This window comes from Oncorhynchus gorbuscha, linkage group LG06, assembly GCF_021184085.1.
Source record: "Oncorhynchus gorbuscha isolate QuinsamMale2020 ecotype Even-year linkage group LG06, OgorEven_v1.0, whole genome shotgun sequence".
Taxonomy (NCBI): domain Eukaryota; kingdom Metazoa; phylum Chordata; class Actinopteri; order Salmoniformes; family Salmonidae; genus Oncorhynchus; species Oncorhynchus gorbuscha.
In genome coordinates, this window is record NC_060178.1 from 77,922,852 (window position 1) to 77,940,594 (window position 17,743).

The 17,743-nt window shown below is 40.7% G+C and overlaps 1 protein-coding gene across 14 annotated transcripts in view; it reads right to left on the bottom strand.

The window, feature by feature from the left end:
• Positions 1 to 17,743, bottom strand: part of LOC124038361 (calcium-activated potassium channel subunit alpha-1) — a 201,661-nt gene that overhangs the window by 92,984 nt on the left and 90,934 nt on the right. For all 14 annotated transcript variants that reach the window (XM_046354162.1, XM_046354157.1, XM_046354151.1 and 11 more), the window contains exons 3-4: positions 13,121 to 13,214; positions 11,957 to 12,068 (exon numbers count right to left, since the gene is read on the bottom strand). In XM_046354162.1, coding sequence (XP_046210118.1) covers positions 11,957 to 12,068; positions 13,121 to 13,214 — 206 coding nt within the window. The remainder of the gene's footprint in view (positions 1 to 11,956; positions 12,069 to 13,120; positions 13,215 to 17,743) is intronic.

Genomic DNA, 17,743 nt, shown 5'->3' on the forward strand with positions numbered 1-17,743 from the left:
AACTATGGCACTAGATCATTATTCTTACCCTACAGAGTAACTATGGCACTAGATCATTATTCTTACCCTACAGAGTAACTATGGCACTAGATCATTATTCTTACCCTACAGAGTAACTATGGCACTAGATCATTATTCTTACCCTACAGAGTAACTATGGCACTAGATCTTTATTCTTACCCTACAGAGTAACTATGTCACTAGATCATTATTCTTACCCTACAGAGTAACTATGGCACTAGATCATTATTCTTACCCTACAGAGTAACTATGGCACTAGATCATTATTCTTACCCTACAGAGTAACTATGGCACTAGATCATTATTCTTACCTTACAGAGTAACTATGGCACTAGATCATTATTCTTACCCTACAGAGTAACTATGGCACTAGATCTTTATTCTTACCCTACAGAGTAACTATGGCACTAGATCATTATTCTTACCCTACAGAGTAACTATGGCACTAGATCTTTATTCTTACCCCACAGAGTAACTATGGCACTAGATCATTATTCTTACCCTACAGAGTAACTATGGCACTAGATCTTTATTCTTACCCCATTTGCAGAGAAAGCTCAGAGAGGTCCAGAGACCAAGATATGGTCTCTTCTGCCTCTCCTTCTCCATAGCCATCCCATGCGGCCCCAACCTCACCCTGTACCCTTTCTGAAACAACTCTCCACACGATTTCCTACGCCTGAATGTGTCTCCACGAGCCTCGGAGCGAGGGGCGCAACCGCGTGGACCCCGGTACATCAGAAGCTTAGTAGGGATCATCGCTTCCGATCACAGATACTTAGTTATCTATTGTAGTATGTCAGGTAGTTTCTGTTTAGGGTCCTTGTCTTTCTGTAAAGCGGGACCAAGCTGTAGTTCTTCAGTTCTAAGGTCCAACACTGTTGGTTCAAGAGTGTCTCAAAGAAAGAGATGAAGACGAAGTTCTTGAAGAAGGCAATGGATTCAAAAAGATTATTGTTCTTCTTTGGAAGATAGACAAGTTGAGTTTTTCCAGGTAGAATGAAAGAGATAAAACAAAACACTCCCAAAGCTAAGACAAGGTACAACCCTAGCGCCGGTGAATAACCTTCGCCGAGGTTCCAAAAGGTCCGTTTCCACCAGAAACGCGTGTATAGAAAAACCTGACTAAAAGGTCCAGAATCAAGCACTATGCATGCTTAAGAGAACACCAGACAGACTGAGTGACAGTCAGGTAAACAGACACCAAGACTCTGTACCTGTCTAGTACAAATTGTATCCTGGTCTGATATGAACTGTGATACAATAGAGGCTCTATCCCTGTATTGTCATTGTGTTAATAATCTGAACAGCCCAAACAGATTTCATTTTGGCCTCTTTGTTGTACCTACAGAGAGTCATGTGGATTTTCAACCACCAATAAGGTGCAGTGTTCAGAGGTGAGGCGTTTTTAAAACTGCCTGAAGCAATCCAGGGATTTAGAGCGAGAGGTGAAGTAATAATCTGTATTTAATCACAAGTGCCGTGCTGTCACTAGCAGATATCAGATGGGTGGACAGTATCTATAGTACACTGGGATAAAGCGGAATGGAGGTTTGTGGATAATAATGGCGCCGGAGGGGACGGCTCCTAACCTAACAGCTCCTAACCTAACTTATTTAGTACATAATGTTTCTGCTACCATCTCTGATGACTGAAAATAGTTTCTGGATATCAGAACAGCGATTACTCACCTCGAACTGGGCAAAGAGTCCAAAGCGAAGGACATACTGCTTCTCTGAGACCAGGCCCAAATCCCCCTTATTCGTGTGAAGAAAAAACGGAAATACAGTGGGTGGAGATCGGGGTGCCTTATTAGAATTCGTCGCCGAGTGGGTAACCAGCCTCTACCATCTGTTTAAAGCATACAAAGCTCTCCCTCGCCCTCCATTTGGCAAATCTGACAATAATTATATCCTCCTGATTCCTACTTACAAGCAAAAACTAAAGCAGGAAGTACCAGTGACTCTCTCAATACAGAAGTGGTCAGATGATGCGGATGCTAAGCTACAGGACTGTTTTGCTAGCACAGACTGGAATATGTTACGGAATTCATCCAATGGCAATGAGGAGTATACCACCTCAGTCAACGGCTTCATCAATACAGTGCATTTGGAAAGTATTCAGACCCCTTGACATTTTCAACATTTTGTTATGTTACAGCCTTATTTTAAAATGGATTAAATACCAAAATATCCTCAGCAATCTACACAAAATACCCCATAATGACAAAGCGAAAACAGGTTTTTAGTAATGTATGCTGTTACATTCCTCAGTTTCTGTGTTTTTTTGGGTTTGTATGTGTTTGTATATGTTTCAGGAAATGGCTTCCTGGATTCCCCTAAGCAGCTGATTGGTCGGGCCCATTGCAGATTGCAGCTTTGACCCGCCCTCTCGTCAGGGGATACAGCTGTCTACAATTACCAACTCCTTCGGCAGCTTTAAAAGCCAGTGTTCCTTTATTAGGAAAGAGTTGTCCTGTGTTGGTTGTTGTTCAGGGACAGTTTTTGTTATGTATTTTGTAGCTGCTACTTCTGAGGTATGTGTATGACAAAGGACACTGTGTTTGTGATTATTGAAATTGTTCACTTTAAGTTTGTATTATTCTGTTTCATTTGTTCCCAGGGGGGAAGGGGAAGGCACCTTGTAGTGCTTAGGCAAGAGGCCTGTGGGCATACATATACCCGTTGTATGTCCTCTGTCTATGGAAACTAGGTAAGACCTGGGCGGACCAACCCCTGTATTTTGGTTAGCGCACCAGGTTGCGTACGTAGTGGGTAGGCAAGTAAGGTAGGAGGGGGCTCTTAAACTTAAACTTTCTTTGCTTTGGTTCCGTTCAGCCCCTTTCCCCCACATTGCTGTGTTAAGAAAATAAAATCCCAGTAAACGGTAATATTCTCTGCCTCTGTCATCTTTACCAGCACCTACAATCACATACCTCTTTCACTCCACGAGGAGTTGAGTGTAGCAGGGCGTTGCGTTCCCTCCTGCAAGAGGTGTACATAACATATGCAAATAAAAAACAGATATCTTATTTACATACATATTCAGACCCTTTGCTATGAGACTCGAAATTGAGCTCAGGTGCATCCTGTTTCCATTGATCATCCTTGAGGTGTTTCTACAACTTGATTGGAGTCCACCTGTGGTAAATTCAATTGATTCAACATGATTTGGAAAGGCACACACCTGTGTATATAAGGTCCCACAGTTGACACTGCATGTCAGAGCAAAACCCAAGCCATGAGGTTGAAAGAATTGTCCGTAGAGCTCCAAGACAGGATTGTGTCGAGGTACAGATCTGGGGAAGGATACTGAAAAATGTTTACAGCATTGAAGGTCCCCAAGTACACAGTGGCTTCCATCGTTCTTAAATAGAAGGTTGGAACCACCAAGACTCTTCTTAGAGCTGGCTGTCCAGACAAATTGAGCAATCAGGGGAGAAGGTCCTTGGTCAAGGAGGTGACCAAGAACCTAATGGTCACTCTAGAGTTCCTCTGTGGAGATGGGAAAACCTTCCAGAAGGACAACCATCTCTGCAGCCCTCCACCAATCAGGTCTTTATGGTAGAGTGACCAGACGGAAGTCACTCCTCAGTAAAAGGCACATGACAGCCGGCTTAGAGTTTGCCAAAAGGCACCTAAAGACTAACAGACCATGAGAAACAAGATTCTTCGGTCTGATGAAACCAAGATTGAACTCATTGGCCTGAATGCCAAGCCCCACGTCTGGAGGAAACCTGCCTCCATGCTTACGGTGAAGCATGGTGATGGCATCATCATGCTGTGGGGATGTTTTTCAGGGGCAGGAACTGGGAGACAAGTCAGGATCAAGGCAAAGATAACTGAGCAAAGTACAGTAGAGATCCTTGATGGAAACCTGCCCCAGAGTGCTCAAGACCTCAGACTGGGGCGATGGATCACCTTCCAACCCGACAATGCAGGAATGGCTTCGGGACAAGTTTCTGAAGTGGTACCGGAGCGCCAAGTCTTGGTCCAAAAGGCTCCTTAACAGCTTCTATCCCTAAGCCACAAGACTGCTGAACAATGAATCAAATGGCCACCCAGACTATTTACATTGACACCCCCCCCCTTGTTTTTACACTGTTGTTACTCGCTGTTTAGTATCTATGCATAGTTACTTTACCCCTACCTACATGTACAAATGACCTCAACTAACCTGTACACCGGCACATTGACTCGGTACCGGTACCCCCTGTATATAGCCTTGTTATTGTTATTTTATTGTGTTACTTTTTATTTTAAATTACTTTAGTTTATTTAGTAAATATTTTCTTAACTCTATTTCTTGAACTGCATTGTTGGTTAAGGGCTTGTAAGTAAACATTTCACTGTAAGGTCGACACCTTACAAATACAACTTGATTTGATTTGTATTGACTTCATTTCAGAGCAATAGAGCCATCTGTACTACTGAAGAGGTACAGAAAGAGGACAGGAGTAAACAAATCGCTCTGGGTAGTTGGAGGAGCCACATCGAATCCGAACTCATGTCAACACTAAGTATTCCCGAAGCTAACGGTTTCCCTACCAAGGCCATTGGTTCTTGTTGGGCAGGTGACAACACTGCATGATGGCTACTAGCATATGCTAAATAGCCCGCATCTGCTACACATGCAACAACACTGCATGTAACATAATCCAAATCTGTGGGTATGTGCACTGCCAAGCCCCCTCCCCTCTGTCACGTGACTGACAGTAGAAACACACACTGGAGCCTTTTATCAATCAGCAGCCTAGGGATGACCATGTTACAACATGGATAATACCCTGTCCAGCCAGTAAGGATTATAGCCCCCCCCGCACACACACACACACACTAGAGGACTAAGGGGAATGCACACACAGATACTTTACTAGAGTCAGTAAGCAGAGCACAAGGCTTCAGAGATCAAAACAGACAGTACACTAACATCACCAACAGAGCGCAGTAGTGATGAGGATATGTCATTTGGCGAGATATGGATGGTACATTGGCTCCAGTAGTCTGTGTGTGGAAGTAATATGGGATATTATGTCATATGGCTTTAATTTTAAAATCGAGGTTGAGCTTTTACAACACTGCTTATATCTTCTTCTATGAGGGCATTTGCATGTATTTCTTTTTACCCTTGCATCGTATTATAAGGTCTTTATACATGTAGTTACTCCTGTTTTTCCACAGGACCCTACACTATCATTCCAAAGCTGCCTTACCATCCTCCGCAAGCTCTGTTCTTTCTAGAGTGAAGCCCTAGTAGGACTGAAATGACTTGTGTAGATGGGGTGGAAGGGTTGGGGCTCTGGTGCTAACAGCAAGCTAGCATCTTTCAAAGCACTAATCAGAGGAGGCTGGTGAGGGGAAGACAGTTCACAAATAATGAATGGATGTGTTTGAGACCATTCCAATAATTCCGTTCCAATCATTACTATGAGCCAGTCCTCCCCATTTAAAGTGCCACCAGCCACCACTACAGCTAATCAACACCACTAGCCTGGCTATGGCCCTCTCTCTCATGGGAGGGACACCCACTTCAAGTAATTTAAGAAGATGGTGTCTTATTTCCAGGAGGAACACTGCATGTCCTTTTTACATTAGCCACACGTTTTCTCTACCCTCTTAATTAACAGCCAAATTGCAAAATGGGAATGAACATTACTGTGAAATGAGAAATACATAGAGTAGGATAGATAGAGAACTGTCTCCTGTGGCTCAGTTGGTAGAGCAACACCAGCGTTGTGGGTTTGATTCCCACGGGTACCAGTGTGAAAATAATTAACATTTAAGCACTCACTACTGTAAGTCGGTCTGGATAGGAGTGTCTGCTAAATGACTAAAATGTCAAATGTTACTGCAGTGCAGAACCTCTTTTCATTTTATTTTCTGTAATGGAGTCCAGTGGTTCTCTTGTTAAAGAAAACCACTGGAAGCTTCTCAGGCAGTTCCATGAGAACAACTGGTAGTGTGTGTGTGTGTGTGTGTGTGTGTGTGTGTGTGTGTGTGTGTGTGTGTGTGTGTGTGTGTGTGTGTGTGTGTGTGTGTGTGTGTGTGTGTGTGTGTGTGTGTGTGTGTGTGTGTGTGTGTGTGTGTGTGTGTGTGTGTGTGTGTGTGTGTGTGTCATAGCTTTTAGTCACACAGAGAGAGAAAAATGAATGAGTCCACAGGGATTGATGTAAAACTGTTAACACCGTCATTGTTTGCCTCTCAAACAGACGACAAAACAGAATTAGTGAGATGGAAATCGTCTTTATGGACGTCAAGACAAAGACAAATCACTGATTATGGATCCATCTCTATTGATTACAGTGAAGCCATTACAATTCTGTCAACTTACCTTGCCACTGGATCTCAACTCAATAGAGATGGACATGGGGGACATGTGAGGACATTATACATGTCACTCAGTCACCAACCACTGGACAGATTATTCATGCATGTTGGATCTAGAGTCTGATGTAACATCTACCTGATAACACCTCTACAGTACCAGATCTATCATTAGACTTTCTATCTATACAGTCATTGGATTCTGTCCTGTCGTCAATCATTGTCATGTTGCTATAATAATATAATAAGTTTCTTATTTCCTGGAAACCTCTGATTTGTGTCCAGTACCAGCTCATCCTAATAATAACCTGGCCGAATACATTTACATTGTCATTTTAGTTATTTAGCAGACACTCTTTATCCAGAGCGACTTACAGTTGGTATATTCATCTTAAGACGGCTAGGTGGGACAACCTCATATCACAGGCATAGAAAGTACATTTTTCTTCAGTAATGCAGCTATCAGTAGGATCAGAACTAGAAGGGGGGTTCAAGTGCAAGTGGTGGTTAACATGTTGTTGTTTTTTTTTGGGGGGGGGGGGTTGTGGTGAGGAGAAGGATTATTTAAGATACTGTTACAGATGTTTTTGGAAGATGGGTAGTACCCTGCCTAATACCCTGTCCCCAGCTAATAGTACCCCCTGTGATATCAACCAGTTGATAATGTAGAGTTCGGCCTATGTGTTATGGCACAATAGCACAGTGTAGGCCAATCACACACGCACACGCACACACACACACACACACACACACACACACACACACACACACACACACACACACACACACACACACACACACACACACACACACACACACACACACACACACACACACACACACATTATGGCACAGTATATTGTAGTGTGGACCCAGTCAATGGATCGCTGGGACAGTAATATCTGTTGCTATGTAATGTGACATACACAAATATTCATGGTCATTTTTTAAATGTTTTATTTAGTTTGTTATTTTATGGAGCCATCCCTTGTATAATTTTGTAGGCCTCCCAGGTCCTGTATTTGCATTGAAAGTAATGTATATAATGGTTGCCGCTAGGGGGAGCTGTGATGTCAGCTGTGATGCGTTAGTGGGATCGTTAGGTCTTGGATGATGCTTCTTCAATCTTAGGAAATGCCTAATACTGAACTATCTTATCTCCATCTCATCATTCCACTCTGTTAATTCAGGTATGTAATGCGCAAAAGTGCAATATGACTCATGAAATATTGAGATAACATGGTTAACTACATAGTCCATGAGTTTGGTAATGTTTGAAGGCAATTGAAGGAAATTTAACTGAGTGAAAAACTGGTTGGTATTTAAAAAAATTATAAGTAATGGGCGTTTGCTAGGTTGCTAATGGTTATACGTAAGAAAAGGGAATACGACTTTTTCAACAAGGTTTTTAGCTCATATTTGTTTTATTTCCAATGAACAAAGGCTCAGTTTACTTCAGGAAATATATGTAAATATGCAATGTGCTATAAAATATGTTAAGTGTTTATTTGTAAGAAAATAGCATTGAACAGTTTACTAGCATTATGCTAACCAAATTTAGCTTTGCGCTAGTTAGCTCGAGGCTATTGTGTTTCAGCTTGTTAGCTCATATGTTGATGGTTTAGAATTTAATTGTTGTAGCATTGTTTAGCACAGCCTGCAGTCATTTGTAGCTTTATGGAAATTGACACTGCTAGTACAGTGAGCTAGGTATAATGTAATGTAGCCTCTTATGGTACAATTTGATGGTTTTACATGCCAAATAGCTTTTATTGCTAGATGCTAAATACTACCGATTGAATAGCCTCAGATGAAATGCACTATTAATTTAGCTATAGCAAGAGGTGAAAGGTAAATGCGTAACGTAAACTCACGTAAACTTGTACATCGCCGTGGTCCGTACAATTGCCCTTATTTTAGCGCCCCAAAAATGTAATACTTCCAGATCAACTGTAATGTCAATACCATTGTAAAGCACAATTTCTCCCCTTTCCAACAGAATCAATTACATGACCTAAACACTGCCCGTTTCTGCATAATTCAAGCAGGCAATGAGCCCCGTCGGGTATTTAAAAAAATGGCAGGTGGGGAAGCAAAACTAATGCGTGATAGTGAGAAGGAGAGATGTCGGTTGGTAAAATTGCTTTTTTTACTAGATCTGTCCAACTTATCACCTTATCGCCTCTAAAATGTAAATAAAACACTATAAAGAGTTAATGAGTTAATAATGTGAGTTAATAATGTGTCATTACATACCTATTTGAAGGTTTGTGTCGAATTTGAATCTGGGTTTTAGGGCAGTGCTTAAGTGATCTTAGAAGTAAACAGCGGCTTTGAGAATGATGATCGCATGCAATGATGACAAAAAATGACTAGGTATCCCCCCAATACCCCCGTCACTGTCCATTTCTTGTTTGTAAAGGATGAGAGAAGTGCTACACCTGGTGGAGAGAGATTGTAAGACATAAATAGTTGCTTCGTGCGTTGCTGTACGTTACGACATGACTTTTCTCCAATACTATAGAGCCATTACCATGTCGATCAACGCTTGAATAGAAACCTAGTTCACACCCCTGATTTTGACGTCAACACAGTCGCTACAGTCCCATTAGTTTTCTTTGTAGCCTCGTTTGAATGTCGCGGTTACGCACATTTGTACGGAATGGGGTGAGTTTACGTTAGATGTATGGAGACTTTTGGGGGGGACTGGGACTTGAGACCTTAATTTTTGATACACAAAATGGAATGTGAAAAGACTTAATACTAGAATGCAGTTGTAATGTATAATTGATTTTGCCTAAATAAAAAAAGTTTCAGAAACTTGGAGTATGCCTAATACTGAACCCTACTAACTTTTCTCCATCTCATACCACCCTGTTAATTCAGGTCAATTATCTGCTGACTACTTCTCAGTCCGAGGCATGTAACAGTAACACACCCTTAAAACACACAGCAATAAACACACATGCAATACACACTAGTGCAAACACACATTCCATTTCACACGTGGTGTGTGTGTGGGACCGTATAAAATCAGATGACCCTAAAATACACTATCTGACGCACAGAAAGCGTCATTCGGCCTCTATGCAAACACAAACACAGTGTGACGCGAGTGGGCTTTTCCAGGGTGTATTCTTCTGTGCTATCTGACACATTCTCAGTGGTAAAATTATATATTTTTTCATCTTACTGGCTTCCCCAGTATGAATAGATGATAGATAAATAAATACATAATTTATGAATGCATATTCATGGTGAGTAAAGGGAAATCTAGGCCATCTCAAAACAATGGCTTTCCTCCCAGTTGCCTTTTCAAATACCTCCAGAAATAGGGGGCTGGTTAGACCCAGATAGTAGGATTCAGGATTCACCGCCGAGGAGAGCCTCCTCCCAGTAAACAATCTGGTTACTTCTGCATTCCAAGAATGTTAGTAGGGACCTTCTCAGAAAGTAAAAATTGCAACTTCTTATTTATTTCTCAAAACAATGATTTTTTCTCCAAATATTTCTGAATAAAATTGCCAACTTCACCAAAATTTTTAACAAATTGCTACTCCATTGTAACCTTCCCTGATGACACAGGAACGTTCACTGTTGGCTGGTCTTTTTTTTACATCTGACTACAGATTTAATTAGTGGCAATGCAGAGAATGGCTAATTATTAAATCCAGTCTGTCATAGACCACCATATCAACCTTTTTCATCATTCTACAGCTAGATAACGCTAACAATAGCATCACCACGCTACTACTGCATAGCCTACTGAGAAAAATAAGCCATGACACAATCCAGACCATTGTATGTTTCCCAGGCTGCACCTATTGTTAAATGTGGAGGGCACTGCACAGAGAAGGTCCAATCAGAATGGCCGATTAATTAGGGCCGATTTTTGGAGGCTGATTTTTATGATTTTTTTTTTTTACAACTTTATTTAACGAGGCAAGTCAGTTAAGAACACATTCTTATTTTCAATGACGGCCTAGGAAAGGTGGGTTAACTGCCTTGTTCAGGGGTAGAACGACAGATTTTTACTGTGTCAGCTCAGGGATTCAATCTTGCAACCTTACGGTTAACTAGTCCAACGCTCTAACCACCTGCCTCACGAGGAGCCTGCCTGTTACGCGAATGCAGTAAGAAGCCAAGGTAAGTTGCTAGATAGGATTAAACTTATCTTATAAAAAACAATAAATCGAAAAAGGACTGTCGTTGCTCCAACGTGTACCTAACCATAAACATCAATGCCTTTCTTAAAATCAATACACAGAAGTATATATTTTTAAACCTGCATATTAATGCTAAAAGAAATGTTAGCAGGCAATATTAACCAGGTGAAATTGTGTCACTTCTCTTGCGTTCATTGCACGCAGAGTCAGGATATATGCAACATTTTGGGCCGCCTGGCTCATTGCGAACTAATTTGCCAGAAATTTACGTAATTATGACATAACATTGAAGGTTGTGCAATGTAACAGGAATATTTAGACTCAGGGATGCCATCCGTTAGATAAAATACGGAACGGTTCCATATTTCACTGAAAGAATAAAGTTTTGTTTTGGAAATAATAGTTTCCGGATTTGACCATGTTAATGACCTAAGGCTCGTATTTCTGTGTGTTTTATGCTATAATTAAGTCTATGATTTGATAGAGCAGTCTGACTGAGTGATGGTAGGCACCAGCAGGCTCGTAAGCATTCATTCAAACAGCACTTTCGTGGGTTTTGCCAGCAGCTCTTCGCAATGCTTCAAGCATTGAGCTGTTTATGACTTCAAGCCTATCAACTCCCGAGATTAGGCTGGTGTAACCGATGTGAAATGGCTAGCTAGTTAGCGGGGTGCACGCTAATAGCATTTCAAACGTCACTCGCTCTGAGACTTGAAGTAGTTGTTCCCCTTGCTCTGCATGGGTAACGCTGCTTCGAGGGTGGCTGTTGTTGATGTGTTCCTGGTACGAACCCAGGTAGCGGCAAGGAGAGGGACGGAAGCTATACTGTTATACTGGTAATACTAAAGTGCCTATAAGAACTTCCAATAGTCAAAGGTATATGAAATACAAATGGTATAGAGAGAAATAGTCCTATAATTCCTATAATAACTACAACCTAAAACTTCTTACCTGGGAATATTGAAGACTCATGTTAAAAGGAACCACCAGCTTTCATATGTTCCCATGTTCTGAGCAAGGAGCTTAAATGTTAGCTTTCTTACATAGCACATATTGCACTTTTACTTTCTTCTCCAACACTTTGTTTTTGCATTATTTAAACCAAATTGAACATGTTTCATTATTTATTTGATTTTATTGATGTATTATATTAAGTTAAAATTAGTGTTCATTCAGTATTGTTGTAATTGTCATTATTTTTTTTAAATAATCGGCCGATTAATCGGTAGCGACGGTTTTGGGGGGGGGGGGGTCCTCCAATAATCGGTATCGACGTTGAAAAATCATAATCGGTCGACCTCTAGTCATGACACCATATTCATCATATTTCAGGTACAATACTTCACCACAGAAAGACTTCTGTCACACTGCTCTAAGTCACTGAGTCATTGTAGAGAGGTGGAGAGAAATATAGAGAGAGGGAGAGTGAAGAAGGTCCATTCTTACCCAGCCAGCTCCTATTCAAGTAGACCGATACGAAGACAGGAGGAACAGTGAAGAAGTCCACCACTGAGTTGACCTCCAGCCAGAACCACAGCTTATCATTGGCAGCTATGAACTGAAGAAGAAATAGAACGGTAACACCTCACTTAAAGCCTGGAAAACACAAAGAAGACGACACTCTAAGGTCCTTTAAAAAGCTACTTTATGTCGCATGTGACATTAGGACTCTTCAATAAATAAACTCTGCTTTATGTTTTCTTTCCTTGCTTACTTCATAGTATCGCAATACTGGTATTGTGACAACCCTAATTGATGCAGTTATAATGTATCATAAGACTTATCTTTGTTTACAATGAACTGAGGGGAGACATAGACGTAACAATTCATGTTGGTAAAACTTTCATTTAAGTCCATGCTGCAGGTTAAATTTGTTACCAACATGAATTCTTGCTTCTATATCTTGCCTCAGTTCACAGTACAATGACTTATGATGCAATTATAATGCATTAAAACGGTTATCATGAGCATGTATGACCGCTTTGTAATGCGCTATTATCATCTTATAAAGATCACGACTATGAAAAAAATGGCAAGTCTATCTAATCCTCGTATTATATAGAGTTCATGTTTTATTTTTAACCTTATCAATATAGCAACATAATACATGCATTTTAATTTCACATACTGTATCTAAAGAGTACCTTGGACTCTAACATACTGAACTAAAGTTGCCACTAGAACAGTTCAGTTCTATAAAACATAACGATCAGGCTAGGGCCAACCGCTTGATCAGTTTCCCAGCATCGTCCCCTGACATACAGCATGTTGTTTGTGAATAGATCTTAGTCAGTGATGTGATTCATGTGGAGTCGTGACTGCCATAAGCAGCTTAGGACTTGATTTATTCATTGAGGGTTTCAGGCAGGCTTTTTCTCCAATGGAACGCTGGCTTTGGGAGAACACCAAGTCAGTATTATGACAATAGATCTCCTGCCTTTAGAGAGAGGTAGGTGTGTGTGTGTGTGTGTGTGTGTGTGTGTGTGTGTGTGTGTGTGTGTGTGTGTGTGTGTGTGTGTGTGTGTGTGTGTGTGTGTGTGTGTGTGTGTGTGTGTGTGTGTGTGTGTGTGTGTGTGTGTGTGTGTGTTTTAATAGGGCTTTAGTACATACCCGCAGCCCAAAGTAGAGGAGGAAGAAGACATTGAAGAACATGTCGATCTGTAACGTGAAATCTTTGTAGAAATTCTGACAGGATTCTATGGGACTGTGAAAGAGAGAGAAAGGGAAGAAAACGTCACATTAATAGACATACTTTATTACAATAATATAAGTCACATGAATAGACATACTTTATTACAATAATATATGTCACATTAATAGACATACCCTATTACAATAATATAAGTCACATTAATAGACATACTTTATTACAATAATATGTCACATTAATAGACATACTTTATCACAATAATATATGTCACATTAATAGGCATACTCTATTACATGTCACGTTAATAGACATACTTTATTACAATAATATATGTCACATTAATAGACATACTCTATTACAATAATATATGTCACATTAATAGGCATACTCTATCACAATAATATATGTCACATTAATAGACATACTTTATTACAATAATATAAGTCACATTAATAGACATACTCTATCACAATAATATACATCACATTAATAGACATACTCTATTATATGTCACATTAATAGGCATACTCTATCACAATAATATAAGTCACATTAATAGACATACTCTATCACAATAATATACATCACATTAATAGACATACTCTATCACAATAATATACATCACATTCATAGACATACTTTATTACAATAATATAAGTCACATTAATAGACATACTCTATCACAATAATATACATCACATTAATAGACATACTCTATCACAATAATATACATCACATTAATAGACATACTCTATCACAATAATATACATCACATTAATAGACATACTCTATCACAATAATATACATCACATTAATAGACATACTTTATTACAATAATATACATCACATTAATAGACATACTTTATTACAATAATATAAGTCACATTAATAGACATACTTTATTACAATAATATAAGTCACATTAATAGACATACTCTATCACAATAATATACATCACATGAATAGACATACTCTATTATATGTCACATTAATAGACATACTTTATTACAATAATATAAGTCACATTAATAGACATACTTTATTACAATAATATAAGTCACATTAATAGACATACTTTATTACAATAATATAAGTCACATTAATAGACATACTTTATTACAATAATATAAGTCACATTAATAGACATACTCTATCACAATAATATACATCACATTAATAGACATACTCTATCACAATAATATACATCACATTAATAGACATACTCTATCACAATAATATACATCACATTAATAGACATACTCTATCACAATAATATACATCACATTAATAGACATACTTTATTACAATAATATAAGTCACATTAATAGACATACCCTATTACAATAATATAAGTCACATTAATAGACATACTTTATTACAATAATATAAGTCACATTAATAGACATACTCTATCACAATAATATACATCACATTAATAGACATACTCTATTATATGTCACATTAATAGACATACTTTATCACAATAATATATGTCACATTAATAGACATACTCTATCACAATAATATATGTCACCTTAATAGACATACTTTATTACAATAATATATGTCACATTAATAGACATACTCTATCACAATAATATATGTCACCTTAATAGACATACTCTATTATATGTCACATTAATAGACATACTCTATCACAATAATATATGTCACATTAATAGACATACTCTATTATATGTCACATTAATAGACATACTCTATCACAATAATATATGTCACATTAATAGACATACTCTATTACAATAATATATGTCACATTAATAGACATACTCTATTACAATAATATATGTCACAGTTTGGGGTACCACACGTAGCCAGTGGATTTCAAAAGGTGCAAACAGTAGAAACCTGCCCACTACTGTGTATTCCCAAGTGTTCACAGAACACAGGAATCATTAACAAGTCTTTATTCATCTTTATTCATCCCACTGGGGCAATTAGTTTCAGGACTGCTGTGAATCAGACAACAGACAACAACAGAACAGACCAAACAGTGTGCGGGTTGTTATGCAGGTGAAGGAGGACCCAAACGCGACTTAACAGAAACAGAGTTTATTAATGTTCAAAACCGAATAACTGAAATCCTCTAGATTAGTAGAGGGGAAAACAACTGGAGAAGCGGCCACAGACTGCAGGTCGCTAGGCGCAGGCCGTAGTCAACTGAGACACCTGCTCACACGCAGCGTCTGAAGAAGGCACAAAACACGACAGGACAGGGTGATACACAATCACGGCAAAAAACACGACAGGACAGGGCGAAACGCAATCACAGCATGGAATACAAAACAAGGAACCGACGGAACAGGAACGGATCACAAAGGAATAAATAGGGAGTCTAATCAGGGGAAAGGATCGGGAACAGGTGTGGAAAGACTAAATGATGATTAGGGGAATAGGAACAGCTGGGAGCAGGAACGGAACGATAGAGAGAAGAGAGAGCGAGAGAGTGAGAGAGGGAGGGGAGAGAGAGGGCTAGAAGGAGGGAAAGAACCAAATAAGACCAGCAGAGGGAAACGAATAGAATGGGAAGCACAGGGACAAGACAAGATAATAAATGACAAACATGACAGTACCCCCCCACTCACCGAGCGCCTCCTGGCGCTCTCGAGGAGGAACACTGGCGGCAACGGAGGAAATCATAGATCAAACGGTCCAGCACGTCCCGAGAAAGAACCCAACTCCTCTCCTCAGGACCGTAACGAAAAACGATAAAAAGGGAAACTAGGGTACTACTCTAAAAAAAAAATGAGAACTAGGGACAGACTGAGACACAGCAAGGGCAGGGACAAGAACAGGAGAGATGCGATGGCAGGGAACAGACTGAGACCCAGCAAGACCAGGAGCAGAAGCAGAAAAAAAAATTACCAGACTTCTTCTGCGCGCAGTCTGAACACGCAGCCACGAAACGGCGCGTGTCACGCTCCTGAGTCGGCCACCAAAAGCGCTGGCGAATAGACGCAAGAGTGCCTCGAACACCGGGATGACCAGCTAACTTGGCAGAGTGAGCCCACTGAAGAACAGCCAGACGAGTGGAAACAGGAACGAAAAGGAGGTTACTAGGACAAGCGCGCGCGACGCAGTGTGCGTGAGTGCTTGCTTAACCTGTCTTTCAATTCCCCAGACTGTCAACCCGACAACACGCCCATAAGGAAGAATCCCCTCGGGATCAGTAGAAGCCACAGAAGAACTAAACAGACGGGATAAGGCATCAGGCTTGGTGTTCTTGCTACCCGGACGGTAAGAAATCACAAACTCGAAACGAGCGAAAAACAACGCCCAACGAGCTTGACGGGCATTAAGTCGTTTGGCAGAACGGATGTACTCAAGGTTCTTATGGTCTGTCCAAACGACAAAAGGAACGGTCGCCCCCTCCAACCACTGTCGCCATTCGCCTAGGGCTAAGCGGATGGCGAGCAGTTCACGGTTACCCACATCATAGTTGCGCTCAGATGGCGACAGGCGATGAGAAAAATAAGCGCACGGATGAACCTTATCGTCAGACTGGAAGCGCTGGGATAGAATGGCTCCCACGCCTACCTCTGAAGCGTCAACCTCGACAATGAATTGTCTAGTGACGTCAGGAGTAACGAGGATAGGAGCGGACGTAAAACGTTCTTTTAGAAGATCAAAAGCTCCCTGGGCGGAACCGGACCACTTAAAACACGTCTTGACAGAAGTAAGAGCTGTGAGAGGGGCAGCAACTTGACCGATACGAATGAAACGCCGATAGAAATTAGCGAAACCTAAAAAGCGCTGCAACTCGACACGTGACCTTGGAACGGGCCAATCACTGACAGCTTGGACCTTAGCGGAATCCATCTGAATGCCTTCAGCGGAAATAACGGAACCGAGAAAAGTAACGGAGGAGACATGAAAAGAGCACTTCTCAGCCTTTACGTAGAGACAATTCTCTAAAAGGCGCTGTAGAACACGTCGAACGTGCTGAACATGAATCTCGATGACGGAGAAAAAATCAGGATATCGTCAAGATAGACAAAAACAAAAATGTTCAGCATGTCTCTCAGAACATCATTAACTAATGCCTGAAAAACAGCTGGCGCATTGGCGAGACCGAACGGCAGAACCCGGTACTCAAAATGCCCTAACGGAGTGTTAAACGCCGTTTTCCACTCGTCCCCCTCTCTGATGCGCACGAGATGGTAAGCGTTACGAAGGTCCAACTAGTAAAGCACCTGGCTCCCTGCAGAATCTCGAAGGCTGATGACATAAGGGGAAGCGGATAACGATTCTTAACCGTTATGTCATTCAGCCCTCGATAATCCACGCAGGGGCGCAGAGTACCGTCCTTCTTCTTAACAAAAAAGAACCCCGCCCCGGCCGGAGAAGAAGAAGGCACTATGGTACCGGCGTCAAGAGACACAGACAAATAATCCTCGAGAGCCTTACGTTCGGGAGCCGACAGAGAGTATAGTCTACCTCGAGGAGGCGTGGTCCCTGGAAGGAGATCAATACTACAATCATACGACCGGTGAGGAGGAAGGGAGTTGGCTCGGGACCGACTGAAGACCGTGCGCAGATCATGATATTCCTCCGGCACTCCT